The 26,939-nt window shown below is 38.0% G+C and overlaps 1 protein-coding gene across 1 annotated transcript in view; it reads left to right on the top strand.

Moving 5' to 3' along the window:
* IQCM (IQ motif containing M) overlaps positions 1-26,939 on the top strand; it is a 513,905-nt gene that overhangs the window by 98,833 nt on the left and 388,133 nt on the right. Inside the window, exons 3-5 of the mRNA XM_082463432.1 lie at positions 6,366-6,448; positions 14,165-14,247; positions 16,398-16,665. Coding sequence (XP_082319558.1) covers positions 6,415-6,448; positions 14,165-14,247; positions 16,398-16,665 — 385 coding nt within the window. The 5' untranslated portion in view covers positions 6,366-6,414. The remainder of the gene's footprint in view (positions 1-6,365; positions 6,449-14,164; positions 14,248-16,397; positions 16,666-26,939) is intronic.

The raw sequence follows: 26,939 nt of genomic DNA, 5'->3' as shown, positions 1-26,939 counted from the left end.
CTACATTGTATGAATAAACTGCAATTTATTCTGCTGTCAGTGGACATCTGGGTTGCTTCTAGTTTTTTGCTGTTACAAAATGGTGCTACTATTTTCATTCTTATATGTGTTTTCCAGTCCACATTATAAAGTGTGTCTGTTGGGAGTGGGAGGGCTGGGTCCTACTTAGGTATAGATTTAGGTTGTGAAGATATTACCAAATAGTTCTCCAAAGATTACCAGTTGACACTCTGACAGGCAGTGTATGAATATTTCAGTATCTCTATAGTCTTGTCAACCCTTAGTATTTTGTTGAAGACATTTGTTTGGGTATGTGGTGGTGTGGCTTTACCTTGTGTTTCCTTGATGACCAATGAGTTTTAAGCATTTTTTCACATGCTGATTTCCTACTAGGAAATCCCCTTTGCAAAGAGTCTATTACAGTCATTTGCCAACTTTTATATTAGATTTGTCTTTTTCATTGATTTGCAAAAAATATTTATATTGTATATGTTTTGTTTCTGCTTATAATTTTAGAATATACAGGGACTAAAATTCAGAATTTCAGTTCCCTCTAGTAGTTGATCTCTTTACTGATGTGTGGCTCCATGTGACGTTGATTGCTTCCCCTTCCCCCCAAGTTACTTGACGTCACCACCATGGAATGCTGATCTTCTCTCTCCCACTCCAGCCCGTCATCTCCTGTTGGTAATCTCTGACTCTCAGTGGCCCTCAATGTATGTATTCATGTATCACCAAATCCTACTTTACACATCTCTAGATTAAAACCCTAAGGCAAGATCACAGAAAAACTCCATAGCTTATGGACTATGGCTCAGAAGGACCAGTTTTCTTTTACACAGTGAGGCAAAAGGTGAAACAATTAGTTTATTGTAGCTAAAAAGTGTATTTGAAAGCATTTTAAAGTATAATGTGAGTCTTCTCAGTTTCGCTTCTCCTTTTTAATGACTTGAGAACTGCAATGAAGTTAATAGCTTTTGCTTGTGATTTAAAGATTTAAATATTTTATGTAAAAACAGGATATGTGGGATATCTTAATTAGTGCCCGTGTCCGTACAAGCCCACAGGGAAATAGAACATAATGTCGATTTTATGAAAGAGTTGAATCTTACAGGCAGAAGGCATCTGTGAAGTCACTGACTGGGCTTCTCCAATCCTGGAATGTTGGGGCTGGCGTGGGTGGGAGTGACGGGGAGGTTCTACGGGGAGAGGCTCTGAGACCCTCTTTGGTCAGAACAGCCAGGCTTTCATCTGTTGTCCTCATTAAGTTCTTAGAGTTTCTTCATACAAAGGTTGAAGCTGCTCTTCTAAAATTGTGTGTCTATTTTAAATCCTTCACTTATGGACAAGGCGGTGGAATTAATTCAGTGAGGTTAAGCAGTTTGGAAGAGGTCGCATACTACCAAGGCAGAATCAGGACCGAAATCCAGGTTTGCTCTCTCCGTAGTGCTCCGAGACTCTGATGTTTGCGTCAGCTGCAGTAATATCCTAATGATTCAATTATGTCCTCTTCCTTCCCACTTCCTGACTCTGAGAAATATATTAATCCGAGTTAATTAGAGAATCAGAGGGAGGTTTCGTGCCAGGAAAGGAGTGTTACTCCATGTGCTTCCCACTGTTGAATGCGTCCCCAGGATCCCAGCTTATCTGATATTAATGGTCATGAATTCATAGAGTATTTTCTTTCCAACTCATCTTATGGCCCTCTGACTAATTTTGTTCATAATTTTAATTATGCAATTATGAATTTTTTATTCTCCTACCGTCTGGTATACCATTTTATCCACTATATTGGCCTTGTTATATTGGATCTAGTTAGGGCTTTTTCTTATTTTCTTTGCCTGTTCTTCTTACTCTTTTCTCATTCCTCTTGTTTGCTGCCAGCATATCGGGTGTCTGGTCAGAGGGTGGCTAGGAGAGAGAGGATGAGGAGAAGCAGATTTTGAAGTTAAAATGTAGAAGACTGATGGATTGGATGTGATAGGTAAAAATATAGGAGGAATCAAAGTTTTATGGCTTACGCAAATGGGTGGATATAGGTACAATTTCTAATATACAGAAGTGGGGGAGAGAGTCAACATGCGATGGACAGCTAGGAGGATTTGGATGGAGGTCAAGAGGGGAGAAAATTTGGGGTAGAAAATGAAGATTTGCTCCCATTCACCCATATATCAACTGGTGAAACTGTCCATCTAGATCCCTATCCCATGACTTGTTTCCCCGAGTCCTGCTGAATACCACAGGGCAGTTTCTCACCACCAGGATACTTAATTATACAGGATATCATGATAAAGACATAAGATTTCTCTTTGGAAGGACAAGGTTTGGAAGGGGAAGCTAAGACGATAAGGTAGGAAAATACTGTTTTTACTTCTGTTTGCCTTATATCCATGTAGGAATGGAATTAGAAATTCTCGACATCCCTGTAACCTGATTTAGGGAAGCCTTAAGTTGCATCTTGTGAAGGAGAAGTGGTGAAAGGACTTTTTCACAAATATGCTCAAGGAGACATGGGAAGGTGGGGCATCCCTGTCTAGTATGTTGTTGCCATAGTTACTCATTTCACAAATATTTATTTATTTATTTACCAGGTTTATTGAGAAATAATTGACATGCATCATTCTATAAGTTTAAGGCATATAACATAATGTTTGGCATACACTGTGAAATGATCACCACAATAGGTTCTGCTAACATCCTTCTTCTTGTATAGATACAATAAAAAGAGAAGAAAGAAAAAAAGAAAAAAAGGAAAAAAATTCTCTTGTGATGAGAACTTTCAGGGTTTACTCTCATAACAACTTTCCTATACATCATACAGCAGTGTTAGCTGTAGTCGTCATTTGTGTATGAAATCCCTAGTACTTATTTATTTATAATTGGAAGTTTGTACCTTTTGACCACCTTCATCAAATTCCTCTGTCCCACTCCTCCCACCACCCACAGCACCTGGTAACCACAAGTCTGATCTATTTTTCTGTGAGTTTTTTGTTTGTTTTAAATTTCATATATAAATGAGATCATACAGTATTTCTCTTTCTCTGTCTGACTTGTTTCACTTAGCATAATGCCTTTAATGTCCATCCATGCCACAAATGGTTTCTTAGTTTTTTGTTTTTGTTTTTTTGTTTTGGTTTCTTAGTTTTTTATGGCTCAATAAAATTTCACTGTGTGTGTATATATATATATATATATATATATATATATGCTAAAACTTCTTTATCCATTCATTCATTGATGGACACTTAGGTTGCTTCCATGTGTAGTCTATTATAAATAATGCTGCTGTCAACATGGGGGTGCAGATACCTTTTTTGTTCTCCAAACTATTTTTCTATAGTGGCTGTACCAATTTACAATCCCACCAACCGTGTACAGAGGTCCCCTTTTCTCCACATCCATACCAGTATTTGATATATCTTATATTTATGATGATGGCCATTCTAACAGGTGTGAGGTGATATTTCATTGTGGTTTTAATTTGCATTTCCCTAATGACTAGTGATGTTGCACATCTTTTTATGTATTTGTTGGCCTTTTGTATATCTTCTTTGGGGAAATGTCTGTTTAGGCCCTTTGCCCATTTTTAAATTGAGTTATTTGTTTTTTTGCTACTGAGTTGTATGAATTCTTTGTATATTTTGGATATTAACCTCTTATCAGATATATGGTTTGCAAATATTTTTTCCCATTCTGTAAGTAAGGGACGTTTCAAATATTTTTTGAAATCCTTCTACATGCCAGGTCCTGTTCAAGGTCCTGGGAATACAGCAGGGAAAAAAAACAAAGTCCTTGCCTTTATGGAAGTTAAATTCCATAATGCTAATTATGTCAGTACGCTGTTCAAAAACTTTGTTGCCCATTTCAGCAGCATAAAATTTAGCCCTTTGCTTAAATCAAACAGACTCACTACTTGTTGCCCCCCAAACCACATATGTTCTCACTTTCTTGCGTTTGTGCTCATTTTCTCACCTGCCTGCTTCTCTGTTCCTCTAAGTGGGCCAACCTGACCCACTCAGGACTGGTATTCAGTACCACAGGGGTGTGCTGGTCAGTATCCAGTTCTAACTGGTTAATGCTTGTGCTGAACCAGTTACTCAACATTTCACTGTTACCCCTGCACCCACCCTTCCAGGTATAGCTCAGTCTCCTGAGAGCCTTTCCTAGGTCCTTCCTCAGTCTTCAGTGACCTCGTCTTCATTTGAATTCATGGTACGCATGGGTTTATACCACTTATTTCACAAAGCTTACAGACTTTCTTAGGACATCTGACATACAATTGTTTGCATTTTATTTAAAAATTTGACTTAGGCTTTTGTCTTTTCTTCCAAAATAGATGGCATGCTCCTTGCACAACTGAGACACTAAATATGTACTTCTTAATTGATCAGTGCATCAGGAGGCACTCAGCATCTTGTACCTGTCTGCTGGGGACCTAAAGTGGAGAGGGACCCTATCTGCTGATATTCTGTGTCACTGTGCTTATCTTTAAGCAAGTCCATCCTCCGGGACTTTCTTCCACCCCCAGCTCCTATCTCAGAGTCGTCCCCCATCACCTCGGGTTTGCAGGGGCATTACCATGCCAGCACCCCTTAGGATGCTTGGCTAGTTTTCTGCATTAAAAGGACAGTGGGATATCTTGCTTGCCAACCAATTTAATGCAGGCTGACACTCCTGGCACGCTGAATTAAGGTGGAGGAGCCAACTGCCTCAGAGAAGAGTCCATTTCTATGGAGATTAAAACAAGAAAATGACAGAGCACAAACACCTTTGTTTTCTTTTTACATTTAAATGGAAAGAAGACAGTAGTTAAGCCAGACCAGAAGATGAGTTTTGACTGTTAATTGCTAAGGGAGGTGCAGTATTTTAATTTATCCCAGTCATTTGTAGAACTAGGCAGATTAGGTACATATTCTGTGTTCTTTCCCATGATATAAGGCTGACAATTTGAGAATTAATCCTTTTTGGATGTTCCAGATTTGTTATTTTAAAACTGTAACTGCAGTAGTCTTTCCCCTCTGGGTAGGAGCCGAGGAAAAGTGTTGTCGCCTTTTATCTAAGAGCCTGTGATTACAGAGTCGTGACTTCCATAGGGCAAAGATGATTTACAGATTTACTCAAATAATCCCTAAATTATTTAACAGGTCTCAAATACTTCAGCACAGTTTGACGGTCTAGTCAGCTAACTGAACAATTATACTTAAAGTTTTACAACAAGAGTCTCCATGGGGCTCCACAAAGCATTTAATATTCCTATTTCTAATTATAAAGCCACGTGAGCACAAACTAGTACGCGTTGGTGTAACTGACTTTCTGGCTGTAGGGACAGCATTTGATGCATCTTGGATAATCCTTTGGAAGTAAATGATAATTTCAAATGTAGGAAGAATGGCTCAGCTCAATCAACCCATTCATCAGCCCTTTACTGAGCATCCAGAATGTGATGCACTGAGCTGGGAACCATGAAGTTCAAAGAACAAGGCAACTCCAACTGAACATTTAAATGTTTTGGGAAGTGTCAAGAATTGTAGGTGTCTAGGCCCCACTCTAGACTTGGTGTATTTTTAGCATTCCCCACCCTCTCTCCAGGCAATTGTCATCCTGGGTTGAGTACCTCTGGTATAAAGTATAGTTTGGTACAAGGCAGTAGGAGTCTAATTGGGAATATTGAACTTCTATTTACATCCATTACTCTGCCTTTTTAGTTCCTTACACAGAAGCATATGATACATTTCAAGTGAGAGGCATGGACAACATAACTACTGAGTTTAAGGGAGGAACAGATCTTGGAGGCTGGAGATAGGATTTGAATCTATGCTTTAAGGATGGGTAGGATATAAATAAACATAGATGTGAGAACAGGATATTCTGAGTGGAAGACTGGCATAAACCTGAGCTCAAGTGTATAAGCTTAAGGTGAGAATGTGTAAGGTATATGCCAAGTATTAATTGGATATTAGTTGGAAAATTGTGAGAAATCAGATGGACCTTCACAGGGACTTGGCCCAAAGATCTGGCTTTGAGTTCTGTACCTGCCACTGAGTAACTGCTTACATTGACAAGGTATTTCACTTCTCTGAGCTCCAGTTGCCACATCTGCTGAAAGTGGTACAAGAGTTCTTATGGGATTGTTTAGAACCAGTAAGGTAACATGTATACAAGGGCTTGATAAACCACAGAGCACTACCCAATGCTAGCCGTTGTTATTATTGTCTTTTGGAGGGGAAGCCATTGAAGGTATTAGAGCAGAGTAGTGATGTATTAAAATTTTTAATCATTTATCCTATTTCATCATGAATAAGTAAAAGAAATAGCTAAAAATAAGTATTCATTATCACTGAGTTACTTTATGTCATTGTGTTTAGGGACTTGGAGCCCTGCCTTCAAAAGAGAAGGTCCCCCTAACTGCCCACCATGGCTGCAGAGGCTGGGCCCGACCAAGCAGAAAGTGAGTATCAGTGCTTACCTAACAGCTCAGCACACAGGGCATGATGCTCCAGTGGCTTTGAGGAAACTCTCCTGTTAGTTACTAACTCTCAGAGCGCTAACTGTATTGGCAAACCTGCAAGAATCCACCTCATTCCCTTTATTTAAGTATAACCAAATTTTGAGAGATGTAGAGCAACTTTTGACTTAATGTGCTGTCCGATACGGTATGCAGTAGTCACATATGGCTATTTAGGGCTTGAAATGTGGCTAGTGAATCTAAGGAACTGAGTATTTAATTTTAATTCATTTTACTTTCAATATGAAACCTGATAATTCAGTTATTGGAAAACTTTTAAGCATGTTTGGAGCAACTTGGACATGTGAATCTATTTTTTCAAGTGGGCATTTTATAAATACAGCTAAAGTATTTCTGATAAAAATTTGGCATCTGAATTGAGATGTATGTAAGTGCAAAATACGTACAGGATTTTGAAGATAGAACAAAAAAGGAATGTAAAATAGCTTGTTAATTTCTAATATTGTTTAATATTGAAATGATAATGTTTGGATATATTTTGTTTAAATAAAACATTCTATAATAATTAATTATTATACATTATTAAAATTAATGTCACCTCTTTTCACTTTTAAAAATGCGACTACTAGAAAATTTTAAATTACAAGTGGGGCACACAGTATATTTCGTTTGGAGCTGCTCTAGACTTGGCAACACTTCAAGTAATCTTGAATTTAGGCTTAGGTAGCATGATTGAGAAACATTTAGTACCGTATGTAGAGCTGGGATCATTAAGATTTTCTGTCCTGCTACCTCCCCTTGGCTCTTGTGACCCCAGGCAGTATACGATACAGGCCAGCTGACTTCTGTCCAGGGCTACAAATAGAGTGCACTGTGGATTACATTAACTCTCTTCCTATTTGGATAATACAGCACATTTTTCAAGACGGAAAGGGCAAAAAGGGAGGAAGATCCAGGAAGTGGAGGAGGAATGTTCTCTAGTTTCATTTTGCCTTTGGGTCATGCCCATAATTACTTAAATTATGCTTGAAGTCTTGCATCTATGAGCTTGGAATTCCCCTACATCTTCTTAGCAACCTAACACCAGTCTGAGAAATATTACCATAGAGATTTTGGGGGGCGGGTACATTGTAAAATCTCCCTGAGGTACTTAGGTAACCTATTAATCATATATTGTTGCAAAGAGAATAAGACATTTTGCTTAAGAAGAATAAAATTGGGGAAGTGAGGAAAATTGTATCTATAAGAGACAACGAATGCCTTTAAGTTGGAACTGAAAAGTTGGGTCTTAATGCAGTGTGTGTTGTGAAAAAAATTGTTGAATGTAGATTTTGGGAGATGATAGCCATATGCCACTTGAAATTTGGGTTTTGCTTGGTTTTAAAATTCTTTCTGAAAAGAAATTAGAAATAAATTTTCTTTTCTTCACTTGTAAGTAATAGAATTGAATATAAACTATTTTATTTGAGGTCTTTCTCAAAGAGCATCTATTCACTTTCTAGCTTCTACAACTCTTTGCATGAGAACTAATTAAAGGCTCTTAGTTCTAGCTTCCCTCTCCTGCTTCTCCTCTCTAAGTTTCTCTGGCCCCCTAACCCTTCATTTGTTTTTTAATGGTTTGGTGTGTGTTTGTTATTTTTAGCTAAGGAATTTTTTTCCTACAAAATAAAACTTAGGAAGAGTTCAAATATGTAAAACAGATAAGGTCTAAGCTGCTCTCATTGAAGGAAAGCCTCCAAGGCAGTGAAATTGATGAGACAGTTTTAAAACCACTGCCTGAGTCTGGATTTGATTCACTGTGTTATTTCTCTTGGGATATTTTCTGTTTTAAATCTTATCTCTAATAATACAGTGGAAAGCCTTATATCTTTAAAGGGAAATTCATACATTAGTGAGCTGGCAGTAGGGGGTGTTGGTGATTTATTTTGGCCTGTGTCACAGTATTTTACTGAATGTCATGGCATTTATTTACAATTTTATTTTCTGATGTTAGGCTCTAAGCGCCTGGAAGGCTGGGATATCAAGTTGTCTTATTTATTTCAGCACATTTACCACCAAAACAGCATCTAAGACTAGTAGGTGCTTAACGAATGTATGCTGAACTGAGTCTCATTGAATGTGAAGTAGTGCTTTTTTAACACCTGTGAAATTAGGCATTTAGGCACTAAGTCTGACTGTATAAGCAAGGGCGGCCTTAGCCATTTGGCTGTACATCTTTGTTCAGGATATCTTCTTAGTAAGTTGTTGCAAAGTCTCTGAAGAATGCAGCCTGTTTGTAGGAAGAATGGGAACCCTGTGATTAAGGGCAGTTAGTTTTGTTATGGTTATAAAAAAAAGTTTGTTAGTCCCCAGGTCTTTTTGGATGCAGAAAAGACTTGTTTAATGATTACAATCAAGAGATGGCCAGTGGCTCATTTGCTGTCATAGTTTCCATAATTAGATTTTTTTCTGGTGTCTTCACTTCAGAGATTTACTAGAGCAATTATACAGAATCTATAAGGCATTGAGAGAAATCTGAAGTTTTATGAACTATTAATCATAATAACATTAAACTGATGATATATGAAGAGTGAGTTTTAAAAAAATATATAAAATAAATGTAAGAAAATCTTTTAGGCTAGTGAAATCACTTGGTATTAGAGATTCATTTTTTTCCCCCATGGGAATGTTAATATTTGCACTCATGTTTTAGATAAGTTTAATATAACTATTTCAACCTCTTCATGAACTTTATCATAAAATATTTGTTATTGCTTATAATGGTTTTTTATTGCATTTTGGGGATTTAGTAACTTGAAGAATCCAAAGTATGAAGAGATTTTATTATTTGCAAACCCATTATTTACTTAGTTTTGGGTATAAAGAACTATAATAAGACCAGATTCTTTCAAACTAATTTAGAAAGTTGAAATTTATCTTTGTGCTATTGAAGAAATAAGGATTGATTAATGAAATTAATTGTATAAACACTGTTGGGTAGATGTTTAGCCCAATGATAGTAATACAACTGTAACTACAGTAATAATAATTGCTCACATTTATTGAAAGCTTATTATGTGCCAGGCTCTGTGCTAAGTGCTTTGTAACCAAGTCCAATGTAACCCTCAAGACAGTTCTGTGCAAGATATATTATTATTATCATCTTCATTTTACAAATGAGAAAATGAAGCCTTAAGGACAATAAAATATGGTTCATGAACAAATTGGAATTCAGAGCTGAACAGTATGACTCAGGAATGAGAGCTCTTAAAAATCATTTTATATGATGTGGATATGTATTTGCAAATAAACAAAGCCTTAATTATAGACTTTTTAACAGAGAAGGAGGAGACCTTGACAACTTCTTAATAACTGAAGTTATAATGTGCACTTGAACATATAAAAGCTGCATGCTTACATACTTACCCTGTTGTGAAGAAAGAAACAGAAACCTCAAACATTATTAACTGGATGAATTTTTAACATCAGAGTTGTTTAATTTCTTGTAATTTTAGAATTCATTTGTTGAATATATGCATATCCTTGGATATTATAAAAATAAAGAACACACTCTGTCTTTGCCTTTTCTAAGGCATTGAGATATGAGTTATCTGTGATGCCTTGAAAATTTAACTCTTTGGTTCCAAGGCTAATTTTTAGTTACGAGAGAAAATCGGAACAGCTGCTTCAGTATCTTAAATGACAGTGAGGGCTCAGGACTGCTGACTTGGTGTCTATGCGTCCATGTCTTCAGTGGAACCATTTCTAGGTCTGTGTGAAATCATTCTCTTCTGGTGGTGGCTGCCTTTCTCTGCCCTTTTAAGAAAATTTCAGGCCTTGTTCTTGAGGTTGGTGAATATCAGACACACTGGTCAACAAAGAGCCCAGCTAGAAAGAAAGAAAATGTTACCTTGGGAATTTAAACTCCTCTGTCAAATGCTAATTTTTTGGTTAGGAAGGGGAAAATCAGAACGGCTCCATCAGCACATTACATTATAATGGGGCAAAGGTTTGCTGGCTTGAAATGAAGGTGTCTTAGTCCATTCAGGGTGCCATAACAAAATGTCATAATGTGGGTGGCTTATAAACAACAGAAATTTATTTCTCATAGTTCTGGAGGCTGGGAAGTCCAAGATCAGGGCATCAGCAGATTTGTTGACTGGTGAAGGCCTGCCTCCTCACTAATAGGCTCACATGGTAGAAGGGACTATCTAGCTCTCTGGGGTCTCTTTTATAAGGGCACTAATCTCAATCATGAGGCTCCACCCTCATGGCCTAATCACATACCAAAGGCCCCACCTCTTAATACCATCACATTGGGCATTAGGTTTCAACATATGAATTTTGGGCAGACGCATATATTCAGTCTGCAGTAGAAAATGTCAGCGAAATAGGAGTACTCCACTAGGGTGACCAGCCAAACCTCAAAGGAGTCTCCAGAACTCACAAGGAGTGCATGACATTAGGAAAAGCAGCAGATGTGTTAAAAACAAAAAACAAAAAACAGCAAGCAACTCAGAAGACCAGCACCTTGTGGGTTCCCAGCCTGGCTGACTTTAGAAGGCACTTGGGCTCCCTGTGTCTCAGAGCTTTTCCTGCAAATGAAGACTAGATTATCTCTAAGGTCTTGTTTGGAATGAAGATGCAATGGCTTTTGTGAAGGTACATTTTCACCAAAACCTAATGACTTAATCATTTCGTATATTAATAAATGATATTGTTTGTCATGTGTATGACACATGACAATATTGTAATTATAAGTAATTGTAAGGGAGGTTTGATTAGTCAGAAGAAGAGAATTAAAGGAGGGAAGATTGTCATGAGAGGAGAAAAAAAGAGGACACTGTGTGGAGCCACACCTTGGAATACCTCACTGCCTTTCCTCTGGGAGCTAAGTGGTCTGATTAGAAGCCCCCTCAAAGTAGATGTAGATTTTAGTTGAAACTTGGTGAAAGAGACAGTTTAAATCCCTGAATCCTGTCTCTTCCATGTGAGGACAGTGCATCTTATGGCTTTGAATGGTAAACTTTGTATGAACCATTTTATGATTCACATGTGGTTTTGTGCTCTGATCTATTCAAAGAATATGTACACTTTTTCAGAAGCGTGTGTGTGAAGTCTTGACAACTACTTATGGAAATAAGAAAAAAAATCCATCAATCATTGTCCTTAGAAATATGTAGACAGCCCTGAATGTGGGCAGATACAGTGGCAAATGTGGGAGAACAGGGAGATTCAAGTTTGGTAATGACTTTACAGCACTGTCCATAGGTACGAGTGGAAGGAAGGGAGAAGAAAGAGAGCAAGGGGAGATGCTCTTTCTAGAATAACTACAGGGTGACAATCTCATCCCAATGATGGGACAGCTTAGTAGATGCTTTCTATCCTAACCCAGCACTTTTAAGGTGGGTTAGAGCCCAGTCGTTCCGTTCATTGCTAGGGTCTCCCCCAGGTTCAGTCCTCAGGATGTCATTGCCCCAAAGTAACGGTGGCCTGTTGCCCACTAGTCTACATGGTGAAAAACAAGGGGAAATTTTGTGACGGAATGAAGAGTTTGCCTCAGTGTTTCATTATGAATTTTCAAAAATATAGCAAGCTTGAAAGAATTTTGAATCAACACCCAAAGATCTACAACCCAGTGCTCACCATTAATATTTTACTGAATTTGATTTATCACATATTCTTCCATCAATCAACATATATATCATTAGTCAGAATTCAATATTTGTTTATAGTTTTTCTTTTTTGATGTACAATGTACTACAATGACGTGCAGAAATCTTAGGTGTATATTCATTGAGTTATGGTAATGTACCTGTGTAATCTACTGTGTATCAAGACATAGAACATTGTCATCTCCCCCAGAAATTTCCTTCATGTCCCTTCTCAGTCAGTCCATGAAGATCACTGTTCTGGCTTTTTTTCTCCTATATATTAGCTTTATTTACACTAGAACATAAGTGGAACCATACAGTATTTGCTTTTCTGTGTAAGGATGCTTACTTGACATAATGTTTTTGAGATTCATTCATGTTGTTGTGTATGTCAGTAGTTTGATTCTTTTTTGTTGCTGAGTGGTATTTCATTGTATGAGGATATCACAGTTTGTTTACTGTTCTCTTGTTGATACCCATCTGAGCTCTTTCCACTTTGGAGTTATTATGAATATACCTGCTGTGAGCATTCTTGTACAAGTCTTTTGTAAGTATAATGTTTCATTGTCTTTGGTAAAAACCTAAGAGTGGGATTGCTCAGTCACAGAGAAGGTGTATATTAGGTTTTATAAGAAATTGCCATAGCTTTTCCAAACTGATTATCCTATTTTATATTTCCACCAATGACACATGAGGGTTCCAGTAGCTCCACTGTCTCACCAACATTGGCTGTTTTCAGTCTTTTTAATTTTAGCCATTCTGGTGGGCATGTGATGGTATCTACTAATAGTCTGAATGTTTGTGTCCCCCTAAAATTCATATGTTGAAATCCTAATGCCCAATGTGATGATGGTATTAGGGGTTGAGGCCTTTGGAAGGTGATCAGGTCGTGAGGGTGGAACCCTCACGAATGGGATTAGTTCTGGTGTAAAAGAGGCCCCACATACCTTCCTACTCCCCTCCACCATGTGAGGATACAACTAGACATCTACGACCAGGAAGAGGGCCCTCACCCGACCATGCTGCCACCTTGATACTGGACTTCCAGCCTCCAGAACTGAGATAAATAAATTTTTGTTGTTTATAACCTACCCAGTCTGTGGTATTTTGTTATACCAACCCAAACAGACTAAGATAGTATCTTATTGTGGTTTTGATTTGCATGAAGATGGAGTTTTTAATGGCTTAAAATTTGAGTAGATGAAAAGAAGAGAGAGAAAATCTTGATCCCAAGGGTACTAAACGAGGTGGAATTAAAGAAATGGGGAGCATACAGGCCAACTGAAAAGCTAATTTGATAAGTAATATATTTAAATTTTACTGAGTCCAGGTTAGGAGGAGAAAGCCAAGAAACTTAAAAACGTCAGAATCAGCTAATAATAAAGGAAATATATAAGGAGGAAATCTTAGACGAGACTAAATGAAGATGATGTATTCTATGTACACGCTATAGAATTCTATACATAGATCTGGGTAAAATGAATAAGAATCTTAGGAAAATACAGATGAGAGACGAGTTATCATTATAGTGTTACCCACTTGTAGGTATGCGTATTTTTATTTCAATGCTATTCCTACTTAATAAACCTTTTGAGTTTATTATGCAGTTATACTTTTATCAAGTTGTAAGGTAAATATTCTTGAAGAAATGTACAGCCATATTAATTAGTCATCAGGTACAGAAAACACGGATAGACTTACTAATAATTTTTGTGTCCAAATCATGTTGTGTCTTCTGTATTTAAAGAACTTTCAGAACTAAAGGAGATATCAATTTTGTGTGTTTTCTTTGGTCTCCCTGGACTTTAATAATTTAGGATAATCTACTTAACACTCTGACCATTGTAAGCTAATGTTTTTTTTAAAGTAAAATATTACATTAAAGGAACATTACATTAACTTCTTTTGCATTCACTTAAAACATCCACTTATAAAATTTTCTTTTTATAACATCCTGCAAATTCATAACTCTCCGAATTTCAATTTCATAGTTTTGCCATTTTTGGTTAAGAAAGTACATTAACTACATTAAAAAAAATAAACTATTTCTCTGTTTCTATTTTAGGTCGTATATTAGAGATTCCCAAGCAAGATTTTTTTCAAGAAGCAAAAACTCTCATTGCCCAACACTATAAGAAAATAAATGAGGTTAGTGCTTTGCATTTATCTAACACTGTATTTTTCAGGAAACTAATAGCAATTTTCGTATACTACAATAATTGATCCAAATGATTGCATGAACCCTAATAGATTTTGAATAGAAGAGAAAATGAAATCCTTACTAGCTATAAAAATTGATTTCAGATTGCATTTAAAAATTTAAAAAGATTTTTCAGCTCTACAGCTTATTTAATTACATATATTTTAAGTTTGCACATTTAATTTAATTTTTAATGTTTCCTGTTGATGAATTATAACAAGTTTTTGGATTAAATATCTCAAGTAAATATCCCTCTCTAAACACTGTTAGGCAAAGCTAAACTAGAAAGTATACTGTGAGATGCGTCTCTCTTATGCCACCTACATGACCTGCTTACCTGTATCTTCTCCCACATCACTTTGTATTAGGACTGTTTACCAGTCTAATAGCTCCTTGAGGGCAGTAACTGTCTTTTTTTGAATGTTGCATCTCTAGCAGTAAGCCTTGTGTCTGGCTCAATAAATAATTGCTTAATGGCATGGATTTGGAAGGTGAGAAGGAATGAAAGGGAAAGGGGTGGCAAAGAGGCAGGAGGGTGGGTACAGGGTGAAATTTTGGAGGAGAGCATCTACAGAGGAGATGGGTAATTTGGGGAGCAGCTGCTGTTGTGACAATGGGCCTTTGGGGAGACAGGTGAGGGCAGGGGACTTAGGATGGTTTACTGTGTGCCACACTGTTCTTCTCCATTTTGAATACTTTAAAAAAAAAACAACAGAATTTTAAATAAAGATTTTAAGTATTTTTCCATGCTTACTGTGAGGGGGAAGAGGATTATAATTTTTACATGTGTTTCTTTTGAATGGTCCTCTAGGCTGATTGACCATAGGTGGTTTTCATCTTGTAATCAACACTGTTAACATTGCTTAACTAATTTTTGCCTCTAATCAATTAAAAGTATTTGATTTCACTAGTAGGCATGTGAGATGAAAACTTCACTGTCTTCACAGTTAGGTAGCTTTGCCTTAGAACCTTGACCTATTTTTAGAATTTTATCTAATAATAACAGCATAATATTCTACCTTTGGTTGCTTGGTAAAATGTAATACTAGTGTACTAAAACCTCCTTATTGGCATCTTCTTTTTTTTTTTTTTTTTGGCCTTGTCAGGTCTTAGTCGCGGCATGGGGGATCTTTCCTTGTAGTGTGCGGGCTTCTCTCTTGCTGTGGTGCGCGGGTTTTCTCTTCTGTAGTTGTGGCGTGCAGGCTCCAGGGCGCATGGGCTCTGTAGTTTGCAGCCCGCAGGCTCTCTAGTTGAGGCGCGGGTTCAGTAGTTGTGGGGCATGGGCTTAGTTGCCCCACGGCATGTGGGATCTTAGTTCCCCAACCAGGGATTGAACCCGTGTCCTCTGCACTGGAAGGCGGATTCTTTACCACTGGACCACCAGGGAAGTCCCCTTATTGTCATCTTGAGTTGGCAACAGCTTGAATTTGTCTAAATCTTTTCTTGTGGGGACGAGGAGAGCTGTAGCTCTAACTGTGGGCCAGAGAATTACTAGACTAGAACAATTATAATTGTTTGGATAATTGCCTGTCAGAGACCTGGGACTGTATTATTTTTCTATTGCTCAAAGTAGTCAAAATTAATAAGCAACTAAGTGATTGAAAGGATCTAAAATACATATCCAATTAGTAATATGCTTTTTTTGAGAATCTACCTCCATGTATGAGCAGTTGTTTCTGGTTCAACAGAGAGTTTTGGGGGCGTTAGCATTTTTTTGACATTTGAAGATTCTCCAAAGATGGTTGAAAATAAATTCTTATATGTCTATTTGAAAACCTCTATTTTAAAATGGACTTTAAAGCTGTATTAGAAAATATCACATTTGAGGAAAAAATTATTATTTTGAAATTCATATATTTGATAAGTTGAATGTAACCCTCATGCTTGTTAAGGGCTTTTGGAGAACTATAAAGGATAACATTTACTTTATCTGATTATTGTCATGTGCTTTAAGTAAATCTTATACAGTAAGGTACTTTGTAAAATATATTTAGTGGGTATAATTTTATGAATTTATTAACAAAATTTATTACATAATTTTTTATACAGTTAATATTAAAATAAAATTTTATTAAATTTATTTTTGTTTTGTTCATAGAATAAAGTTCCAGGTACTTCTATAAATGTCTTTAGAAATAAACATCAGAAACCGAAATCTAGCAAATTCATACCTTTGGAGATCAAAAACAAGGAAACACTTGATATGGTCCGAGAACTTCAGGCAGCATACAAAATGATTTGTTTTCCCAAAGACTGTTACAAAAGTGGACATTCTGAGGAGGCCCCATCACGAACTTCTTTCAAGGAGCCACACATTTTCAACGTAAAAAAAAAATACAAGGGGTCTATAGATCTAATTGTGAAAGGTAAGTTTTTGGTGGAGCAAAGACATTTAGCAAGCCAGCAGGCAGAACTGTTTGCTTATGGTGTGCTTGTAATGGAATTTCCTTGTTCAAAAAAAATCCTACACTTTAAATGTTAGCAGTGAAAGGTAGGGAGGCATGATTAAAAGAGCTGCTAACCTCTGGGAGCCACCAGAAATTGAGGAGAGGGCATCCTAATGGGAGAGAGGAATGCAGGGGAACAAAATGGATTAGCCACTTCTTCCAACAGACGCTGTTCCTAGAGCGTGCAGAGGCTCAAGGCTCTGGATTCTGTTGTTGAGCAGGGTAGGTAGGGTAGGCAAGCTATTCGTGAGTGTGTCCCCCCAAAACCCTAAAGGGATTTTTGGGAGCTATAGAGTTTCCTTTAAGACCAGTTGTGATAAAGGTTTATTCTCTTTCAGGAACTTGGTAAGGTGGAACCTGGAGGTCTGTTTAAGCAAAGTTATACTGTTTTCTGAGACTAACTGGTTTTCCTGGCTGGAATGACCTCTTAAAGTACATTCCTAGTTATAAGCTTTCATAACTTTATCTGCGTTTCCCTCTTTTGTTATTGCTTATTATGTTATTCATTCATTTGAATTTTTTCATTCAATGAGTGCCTGCTCTGTGCCGGGCAGTATGTTAGGAGTTGGAGAAACAAAGCTTAAAAGGCTCAGAGAGTAATGGTGGGGATAAATACTTGGGTAATTTCTTATCATATAGTGTGACAACTGCTGTACTAGAGTCAGTACAAAGCATTATGGAAACACTGAGGAGTAACCAACCAGATGCCAGAATGAAACTTTCTCAGACGAGATCTCATTAGAAATGGGTTTTAAGGAGAAGTTTGTTAAAGGTAGGTGGTAACAGGAAAGGCCATTTTGAACAGTGGGAGAAAATAGAGCTCTGAAGGACAAAAGAAAGTGATATGTTTTGGGAAAGGAGAGATACAGTAAGAAATGAAGTTGGGGAGAGGGGTGAGGCTAGGTTTTGATGTGACTATAATAGCAGACCTAGGAGTTGACCCTATGTGTAATGGAGAGCCAGTGATGATGGGGGTGAGGTATGACCAATTCTTTCTGTTTAGAAAAATAAAACTGGTGGTAGAGACTGTGGAGAGAATGGTGGCAGAGAGATAAGAAAGGAAGCTGCCCAGAAAAGAGATGGTCCATGTAAGGGATGGCAGGGGCCTAAAGTAGGGCAGTAGTGAAGCATGAAGTGTGGAGGAGGGATGTTCCAGCAGCATTTCTCAAAGTGTAGTTTTCAGGACACTAGTCCTGAGTGATTCACCTTGACATAAGTGTTCTTGGTTAGGTGAGTTTGAAAAAATGCATTTACTTCTTGGAGATTCATATTGAGCATTAATATATTGAAAACTCTAAGAAATACTACAGAAAAGAAATCTGTTTAATGTTTTTTAACCTGGCTATCACCAATTTGTTTGACCAAAGAATTCCTAAAGAAAGATATTCAGGTTTCTAGACTGGAAAGCTCAACAGACATCATTAAGCTGAGTTAGGAATTCAGAGGGAGAAGCAGATTTAGGGCAGGTGAAGAAAGGGATGTAAAAGATAACAAATTCAGTTTTAGACCTATTAAGTAGACATGCATATGGAGATAACCATCAGGAAGTTGGAAACGGAGGTCTGACACCTAAGAGAGAGATAGGTGATGGTTCAAGATTTATGTTGTGGTTCGCTGCCGTACTGAACTGTGGGGTTCATGCATTTGTTCAACCAATATTTATTTACTAGGTGAGATATATAGAGATAAAAGATATGCTACTTGCCCTCAAGAAGTTGAAATTTGCTATATATAATTTGTGTGTGGTTGGATGAAGGAGGATAAATAGATGATTATAGCACAGTGTGACCGACTATAATAAAAACAAGCTCTACTGCTTTGCAATCAATTGGAAAGATACCTGATTCAGATTTAGGAATAGGGATGGATTCCCGGGAGATTTAAAGTCTGGTAAATTTTGAAGAATGAATAAGTGTTAACTCAAGAAGGAAGAAAAGTCCTATCTAGTCAGAGCGTCTTGTGTCTACATGACAATGAATAGCTGAGAAAGTAATTATAGTGTACTTGAGGGAACTGAAATAATTTTACATAACTGACATGAGGATTGGGGAGTAATTAGAGATGAGACTAGAAGAACATTGAATTTTAACCTAAAAGTAATCCAGATGTTTTAAAGAAAAGTTGCAGTGGTCACATTTGCATTTTAGAACATATACTGGCAGCAGAGATGAGGTATGATGAATTTTGGAGGCACAGAGACCAGTGAGGAGACAGTAACTCCCACGAGAAAGGATGACTTGAATTAAGGCAGTGGCACTGGGGATAGAACTGAGGGGAGAGATTTTAGAGATATTTGAGAAGTAGAGTTATCTAGATTAGGGCAACAATAAGGTGGAACGTAACAGAGAAGGGCTGTGGGATTCATTGGCTTAGTGGTTCTGAGTGACAGCATGGAAGCAGATATAGCAAATTAAAGGGTTGGAGATGCTTCTTATGTATACAATAAACTGGAATCTAAACCATCTATATACTGAGCTTTGTAGCTCTAGGTGAAGAAGTTGGGAAACAGCATTATTAAAATATGTTGGTGGTTTGGGCTGCCTTTGGGAAGTTTTTATAAAAAAAAAGAGATGAAGTAAAAAAAGTATTGGCTGGTTTGCAATCAGAAATGAAAGAGCATAGAGAGGTACCAAGAATTTGGGTCCTTGGTTTTGAGCAAATATCTACTAAGACTTATCATTGTAGCAAAAATCAGATTAAGGGTATGTTTTTCCCAACCCAGCTCATTGTTTCAGATGACCTAAAGGCACTTACTGTTGAGAGACTAAGGCAGGGGGTAAAGAAGTGAGGATACAAAGGATATTTTAAAGCTATGTATAAAAAAAGAACTTTGAATGTGGTTATTGGCATGTAGAATTGGAAGAAAATAGATTAAAACGTCTACCAAGTATTTCAGAGAATTTCGTTGCCAAAGAAACCATGAACCTTGATTTAATTGAATGTTCAAAAGTAAAATAACCTGGCTTTGTCTGGAAGTGTATCACAAAGGCTATACAGTCTCCAAGTAGGATAATAACAAGATGTGGCCAAGGTGCAAGGAAAAATCTTTCCAGAGTTGACCCGGGGCCAATAAAAAAGTGAACAAGGGAGTGCCGCTCAGAACAGAATCCTTGTCTACTCAGAGAATTTCCCCACCTCCAGCATAGGGGACTTCTCAGTGCCTCCCCAGCAGGATTCCATAACTTCTTTGGCCTAGTGATTGCTATGCATCTTCTCATTTCCCCTTTCACTAGTGGCGTTTTTACTGAGGTTATCCTATACCTGCTCCACTACTGGCTGTTGTGTGCTTTTGGAGAAAGGTGGAAATAATTTATGAATTTGGTGCACATTATTATTAGACCAGAAGGAGCCACATCTGAGCCTGATGGAAAAGATTACAAACAGCCAGAGATCCTGGGCTCTGAGCTGGATGTAGTGCCTTGATGGAACTTTGGGTTTTCTCCTTTCTGTCGTGTCAGAGTATAAGAATGGATATTTGATGTCCAAAAGGGCAGACTGTGGCAGAGACTGGCTATATGCTCATCAAACTTATTATATCCTTTTCTTCCTGGGTACTTGGCTAAAATACATTTCTCATGCCCCTTGTAGTTAGGAGGAGCTATATGACTGAGATTTGGCTCAGTGGATTATAGCTGAAAATGATGCACATCCATACAAACGTCTTGTGTGGTGCTCTCGGCGTGGCTCCCCACGTTTTCAAGTATGAAGACTCTTTTTCAGCACTGTTAAAACAATTGCAGTTTCACTCATGGGAGAGTGGTAAAGTGCTTTTAATATCTGTTGATTGAAAAACTTTTGTTCGGACATTGAGTAAATATACAAAACTTGGTGAGTGAGAAAAAATGGTCATGACTTGATCCCTCATGGAACTTGTAGTCTAACTGAAGAAACAGATATTAATTAAATCATCACTTATATACAGATTGAGAGTATAGGACACATGAATTGGACCTGGTCTGGGGGTCAGCAAAGGTTTCCTAGAGGAAGTGTCATTTGAGCTAAGATGTGAGAAATCAGAAAGAATTTCTTAGATGAGGAGTAATTCCTGCTTGGAGTTCTAGGCCGTGGGAAAACTATTTGCAATGGCCCAAGTGAGGGAAGCACAGACATGCTTTCAAAGAAGTGCAAAAAGAACAGATGTGGCTGCAGTTCTGAGGAGCTGAAGAGAGGTCAGCTGCAGGTGTCTGAAAGGCAGAACCTTGTTGTCAGTGATGCTCTAGGACATGTTCAACAACTGGCTGTGGTGGGAGGAGGGAGCAAGCCTGATCTGCAGTTTTTGCCGATTTCCATAGTGTAAATACTCTCACGTAGCCGATTTCAAGCTACCGATGTGACATCACTGATCACTGGAGTTGGGAAGAGATGCTCACAGTCTGCTCTCTGGAGCATTTTGGCAAACACCGTCCATACAGCTTGAGATCCTCTCGGGTCACTTCCTATTCCTGCCCCTGCTGTGGTGAGGTTCCTACTCCAGGCTTCCCCAGCTCCTTCCTGGCTTGGGACACCCATAGGAATGGGCTCAGCTCTGACACATGAGCAGCCCAGTAAGGGAGGGTGAGGGCTGATGGATAAATGTTTCCTCCTTTCTTCCCCTGGGTGGAAGGGTCTCAGTTACGTTCTATAAAGCTTCTCAGAAGGTCCCAAATAGTTAAGCAACCAGTTTCTTGTGGTGGTGGTCAGCTCAAAAAGGATTCTTACATTAGCTCTCACTTCTTTCTTGTTTTATTTTTTTCCCTCATTGTTCATTCCTGTTCCCTAAGCTCAAGTCCTTAAAATACTCCCTTAAAAATGTTTTGGTGGCAAGTTGTCAGTACTTGCTGAAAGATTGGGGGTGGAGTGTGAGGGAAAGGAAGGTCAAGGAAGGGTGATTCTTAGGCTTTAGGCCTTATGAACTGGAAGATAAGAATTGCCATTTCCTGAAATTGGGGAGAGAGAGAGATAGAGAGAGATGCAGTTTTGGACTAGGCAGAAACCCAGAGTTGAGATTTAGACACATTATGTTGAGGTTCTTTTTATCAATACATACATATATAAATGAAAATGTCTAATAGGTAGTCTGTTACGTAAGTGGGGGCATATAGAAAAGGTTAGAGTCATTAACGTAGAGATCAATGTCCAATAGAAATATGTTCAATAGAAATGAGAGCTACAAAAGTTGTAACTGAAAATTTCCTAGTGGCCACATAAAAAAGTAAAATAAAAAAGGCAGGTAAAATTAATTTTAATAATAGATTTATTTAATCTAATATATCTAAAATATCATTTTAATAATTAGTATAAAAATTATTAAGGAGATATTTTACATTATTTTCATCTTAAGTCTCCAAAATCCAGTGTATATGGTAGAAATTGGACTAGCCACATTTCAAATGCTCAATAGCTACAGTTGATGAGTGGCTACTCTATCGGACAGCAGAGGTATAGATTTTATTTACAATCACAGACTTAGATTAGATCACCTAAGAAGTAAATGTAGGTAGAGAAAAAAATCCAAGGACTAAGTCCTTGGGGGTTTCCAATATTTAGGGAGCAAGAAGAGGAGTACCCAGCAAAGGAAGTGGAAAAGAGCAGCTAGGAGGGAAATCAGGAAAGTGTGAAATATGTTGCTCATGTTTCAGTCAAGGAGGAGGAAGGCCTTAGGAGGAGCAAAGAAGGAGCTCATCCATTGTCAGAGGAAGGCAGGGTCATGGGCACAGACACAGGCCTTTTGGTAGATTAGGTGGTGCGGTTGCTTCTATTTTTCAGCGAATTTAGAAGTGAGGTCTTCACTTGAGGATGGGATGGGAAGTATTGGAGTTCTGAGGAGTGAGGAGAAGGGTGAGACAAATAAAATATGGGAAAGAGTGAAAGTTAATGGACTATGAAAAGATAGTTTGCTGTGAAAAATAAAATCCACCCCCTCCCCCCTTTTTTAAGAGAAAAGAGAAATTATTGGGAAGTGTCCATAAAGATCAAGGAAGAAGTTGACTTTATCCTTAGAGTATGGAAAGGGTGTACCCCCTTGAGAGCTGCTGAAGAAGCTATGCCCTTAGGAAAATAAGAACCAGAAGACGGGGGAACATATAGAGACATAGCTAGAGTATCAATTTAGCTGATGAGAGACCTGATGTTTCTTAGGGCACAGTGAAGAGTTTTGGGGGTGATTCAAGGAAGGAGGAAATATTGAGGGTCTGTGGAGATTAAGGTAAACAGCAAAGAGAGTGAGAAGACTAGTTCTCAGGGTCTCTTAGAAAAGGTGAGTAATCCCATCTTAATGATGGTCTGTCTCCCCTAAGAAGCTTGGGGAGCTTCGGCGTCTCCCCCCGCCCGCGCACAGCATCCTCAGTGGCCCTTCGTCGTGGCAGCCCTGCCTGACTGGACCACACCGGCTCTGAGTACCTCTGGGTGTCTGGGGCGCTCACAGGGAGAGGGGGGCCACCACCCGACACCAACACCCAACAAGTGCAATTAACGCGACCTGGGCCTCGGTCCTTCCAGAAGTTGCCGGGGTTCCGCTCCTGGAGTCCTGGAAAGACTGCAGGAAACCGTCCGGTCGCATGTAGCTCCTCTTAAATGTAGAACAACGACCAAACGCCATAACCACTGTGCCGCCTAGGTCACCAGCCAGGCCGGAAAGGTGGCGGGGCTTTTCTTTTGGGGGGTTGTTCTCTTTAGTAGTTTGTAATCACGAGGCCAAGGTTTTGCGGGGTGGGGCGTGGGAGAAAGGAGTGAAGGATTGATGAGGAGCACGAGGAACACAAGGAGGACAGTGGTCCTCCGGACAATCCTATTACAGGCTCTGCTGAAGTCAGAGACATTTTACTAGGAAAGTCTGCATGTGTCCCACCAGACAGCTGTGAAGCGCTGATCTCAGAGTTGATATTTAAATTAAAATTGCAATTCATTTCTCCAGGTTCTTATCTCAAAAAGTGTATATTAAGTCTGTAACTTGGATCTATTTTTTAAACATATTTCCAATATTCACTTCAGTGTGAATGGATGCATGATCTAAGATATCAGTCACATTAATTCCAGAACTTGATTAAAGTTTGTGAGATTAGAAAGAAAAGTGAGTCCTGTGTGTGGGGTACATGTGCCTTTTGCTCATGCTGCATTGACAAATTTGGTTGCGTTACCTTCGATAAGCTGAACATCTTATGTGAGGACAGGCCAAACACTCCTTGAATTTAATCCAAGGATATCAACTTTAAAAATACACTATAACAATTATAATATCAAATATCTTTAGTAAATATGTTCCCTGTGCTTGCATGTAATACATGCCCATATTTTTCTTAATAGAGCAAAATAAAAAAATATGAAATGATTTCCTTTCTGAGTTTATAGCTATTCTACAGTACTGCTTAACCAGTTTCTATTTTCATGCTGCCAGCAACTTATGGGTCTTGATAATTAGAAATCACATGTAAAACTCAATTTTTTTAATGTACATTAAATATTAGTTTATAGTTACCATATATTATATAGTATTCATCTACATATGCATTTTCTTGGGAACAAAAAAATACTTAGGTCTAATTAGAGTCGTTTAAATTTGAAAACAGATTTTAGTTAATCTCAATAAGGTGTCGTGATATTCAGGTCAAGCAAATATATTTAGGGGATGTTGGATTGTTCCCTAGCCAATTTGGAAAGGAGTATGTGTGTGTGCTCCAAATCACAAATCTATTCCTTTAAATATAAAATGAAGGCATAATGAATTTTAACAATGCTTTAAGATAAAGAATGTTCATGCTTTAAGATTAACAATGTTTATAAAGTCTTTTATTTTATAGTTTGATGACTTTAAGTATACTAGGGTATTTACAAATATATTAATACTATTTTTTTACTCATTCTCACAAAATTATTTGGAGGAACTTAAGACCAGCTTCCGTAACAATTTATAAGAAACGTGGAAGCTAGAGATTTTTTTTAATGAAGTGGAAAAGAAAATTGAATTAGATATTACAAAATAATTTGATTTTTGAAGCTTTGAAACTTGAAATATATTTATCTTCCTCCATGTATGAAAACAGACTCTAATTGAGGGATTTCTAAATGAGGGAATAAATTTGGGATAATGTCTTTAGAGATCATAACACAGAATTTTGCAAGTGCTTCTCTGCTTCTTTTAGTTTCTTTCTGCTTTAGATATCTATGTTTCTTCCCATTTCTTGTCAGGAATTTTCTTTTGCTTGTCTATAGTATTGAAGAAAGAACCTCAACAGAATTCTTAAAATTAGCAACTGAAAAGAATTATATATCTGAGCAGCCAGTGTCTTGAACATAGTCCATTCTAATTTATGCTTTTTCTCTTTTTGTACTGACCTTGTGAGCTCTGAAATAGAAAGATGCAGGATGGAGACTCAAAGTAAGACAGGAGACTCCGTGCCTCTGTAGTAACATGGTTTACCACACTGAAGTAGCCACAAAGTTCATAACTTTTAATAAATTAATAGCATCTTAAATATGAAAATTATTAAAACATTATAAAGGATTTAGAGACAATAGAAAGGCATTCTTTTTACCATCTACCTTCTACTAATTCTCTTACTAGCCCCGAGGACAGCTTACAGAGAACAGAAATCTTAGACTAGATTAGTGACTTGCAGAGATTTTCTGATTAAGTACATTTGTTCCATGCTTTGCATTTGACAAGGAACACAGGCAGAGAAGAGTTAGGAGGCTAGTGACATACTTTCCAGTGGGCAAGGGTCCTTCCTAGGTCATTTGAGCGTAAGCTTATGTACAAGTAAATAATACCAACTTCTCTGAGGAGGTGACATGAGAGCAAGTTGCTTCCTAGAAATGGTTTCCTATTTGTAGTGAAAACCTTCTTCAGTGGACATTTGTTATTTTTGGTCGGCCTCTCGGCATCCTTTAACCTGACCTCTGGTAGCAGCACTCTGATTTGACTTTGGAGAAATGCTCCTCCCACTATGAGTTTTTGCAGTTTGGGCAGGGCTGTCACCCCACCCCCTAGCTCCAGGGTTGGCATGTGATTCAGGCACAGTCCGTGAGAAGAGTTCATTCTCCTGGCCACAGCGATGGGTGGAGTGATTGGGTTTAAACCAGCAAGGATGTTGTGAGCTCAGAGGTACCAGAGAACACATCAGGGAATTCTAGAATAAAATCAACATGGGAGAGTGAGCTGAATGATGCAGAGAAATCAAGTGCTGATGACATTGTTGGAGCCTCTAGCCCAAGGTTTGCTGAAGACAAATGTTACCTGGATTTTTCAGTTTGTATGAATTTGTGAATTTTCCCCTTTTGATAAAGCAGCATAGTTTAGTGGCTCCCTGGAACGTAGGAGTTCAATGCTCTAGATTCAAATCCCAGCTTTCTTACTCATTTGTTTCTTCTATTTCTTTAACCTAACTTGGTTTTCTGGTGGTTTTCAGTGGTTGTCTGATGGAAGCACCTTCCTCCTTTAGTCATGGTTGAAACAATTACACTTAAAGTGTGTGTAGTAGGCTGAATAATGACCACCCAAAGATATTAGTTCCTAATTCCTAAAACCGGTAACTGTTACCTTCTTTGGGAAAAGTGTCTTTGCAGATATGATTAGGTTAAAGATCTTGAATTAAAGCGATTAGCTAGGTTATTTTAGTGGGCCCTAAATGCCATCACAAGTATCTTTATAAGAGAAAGCCAGATGGAGATTACAGACACACAGAAGAGGAGACAGTGTAACCATGGAGGCAGGATGGGAATGATGTGTCCACAAGCCAAGGATTGTGGGCAGCCACCAGAAGCTGGAAGAGGCAGGAACAGATTTGTCTATAGAGCCTCTGAAGGTGTACAGGCCTGCTGGCACCTTGATTTTGGACTTCTGGCCTCCAAAACTGAGAGAGAATAAACTTCTTTCATTTTAAGCCACCCAGTTTTGGGTAATTTGTTACGATGGGCAGAGAAAACTATAATAGTGTACTTCCAAAACTAGGTTTCAATTCTAGACGTCACTTAATTTTTTTTTTCCTTGTTATAATGAGTACCGAAGTGTGATCAATGGGCTAATTGTTTCGACTTGCATTTCCTCATTCATGTATTTATTCAGCAGCTCTATTAAGCTCCTACTTGAGCCAGGTGCTGTATACCATGGGCCCTACTCTCATGGAACTTTCAGTTTAGCAGCAGTGAATTACCCTTTCTCTCTTTTAAAAAATATAGATATTATAGGGTTTTTTGTTGTTGTTTTGTTGTTGTTGTTG

This window comes from Balaenoptera physalus (assembly GCF_965194825.1).
Source record: "Balaenoptera physalus genome assembly, chromosome: 5".
Taxonomy (NCBI): Eukaryota; Metazoa; Chordata; class Mammalia; order Artiodactyla; family Balaenopteridae; genus Balaenoptera; species Balaenoptera physalus.
This window is presented reverse-complemented; position numbering and strand designations above follow the sequence as displayed.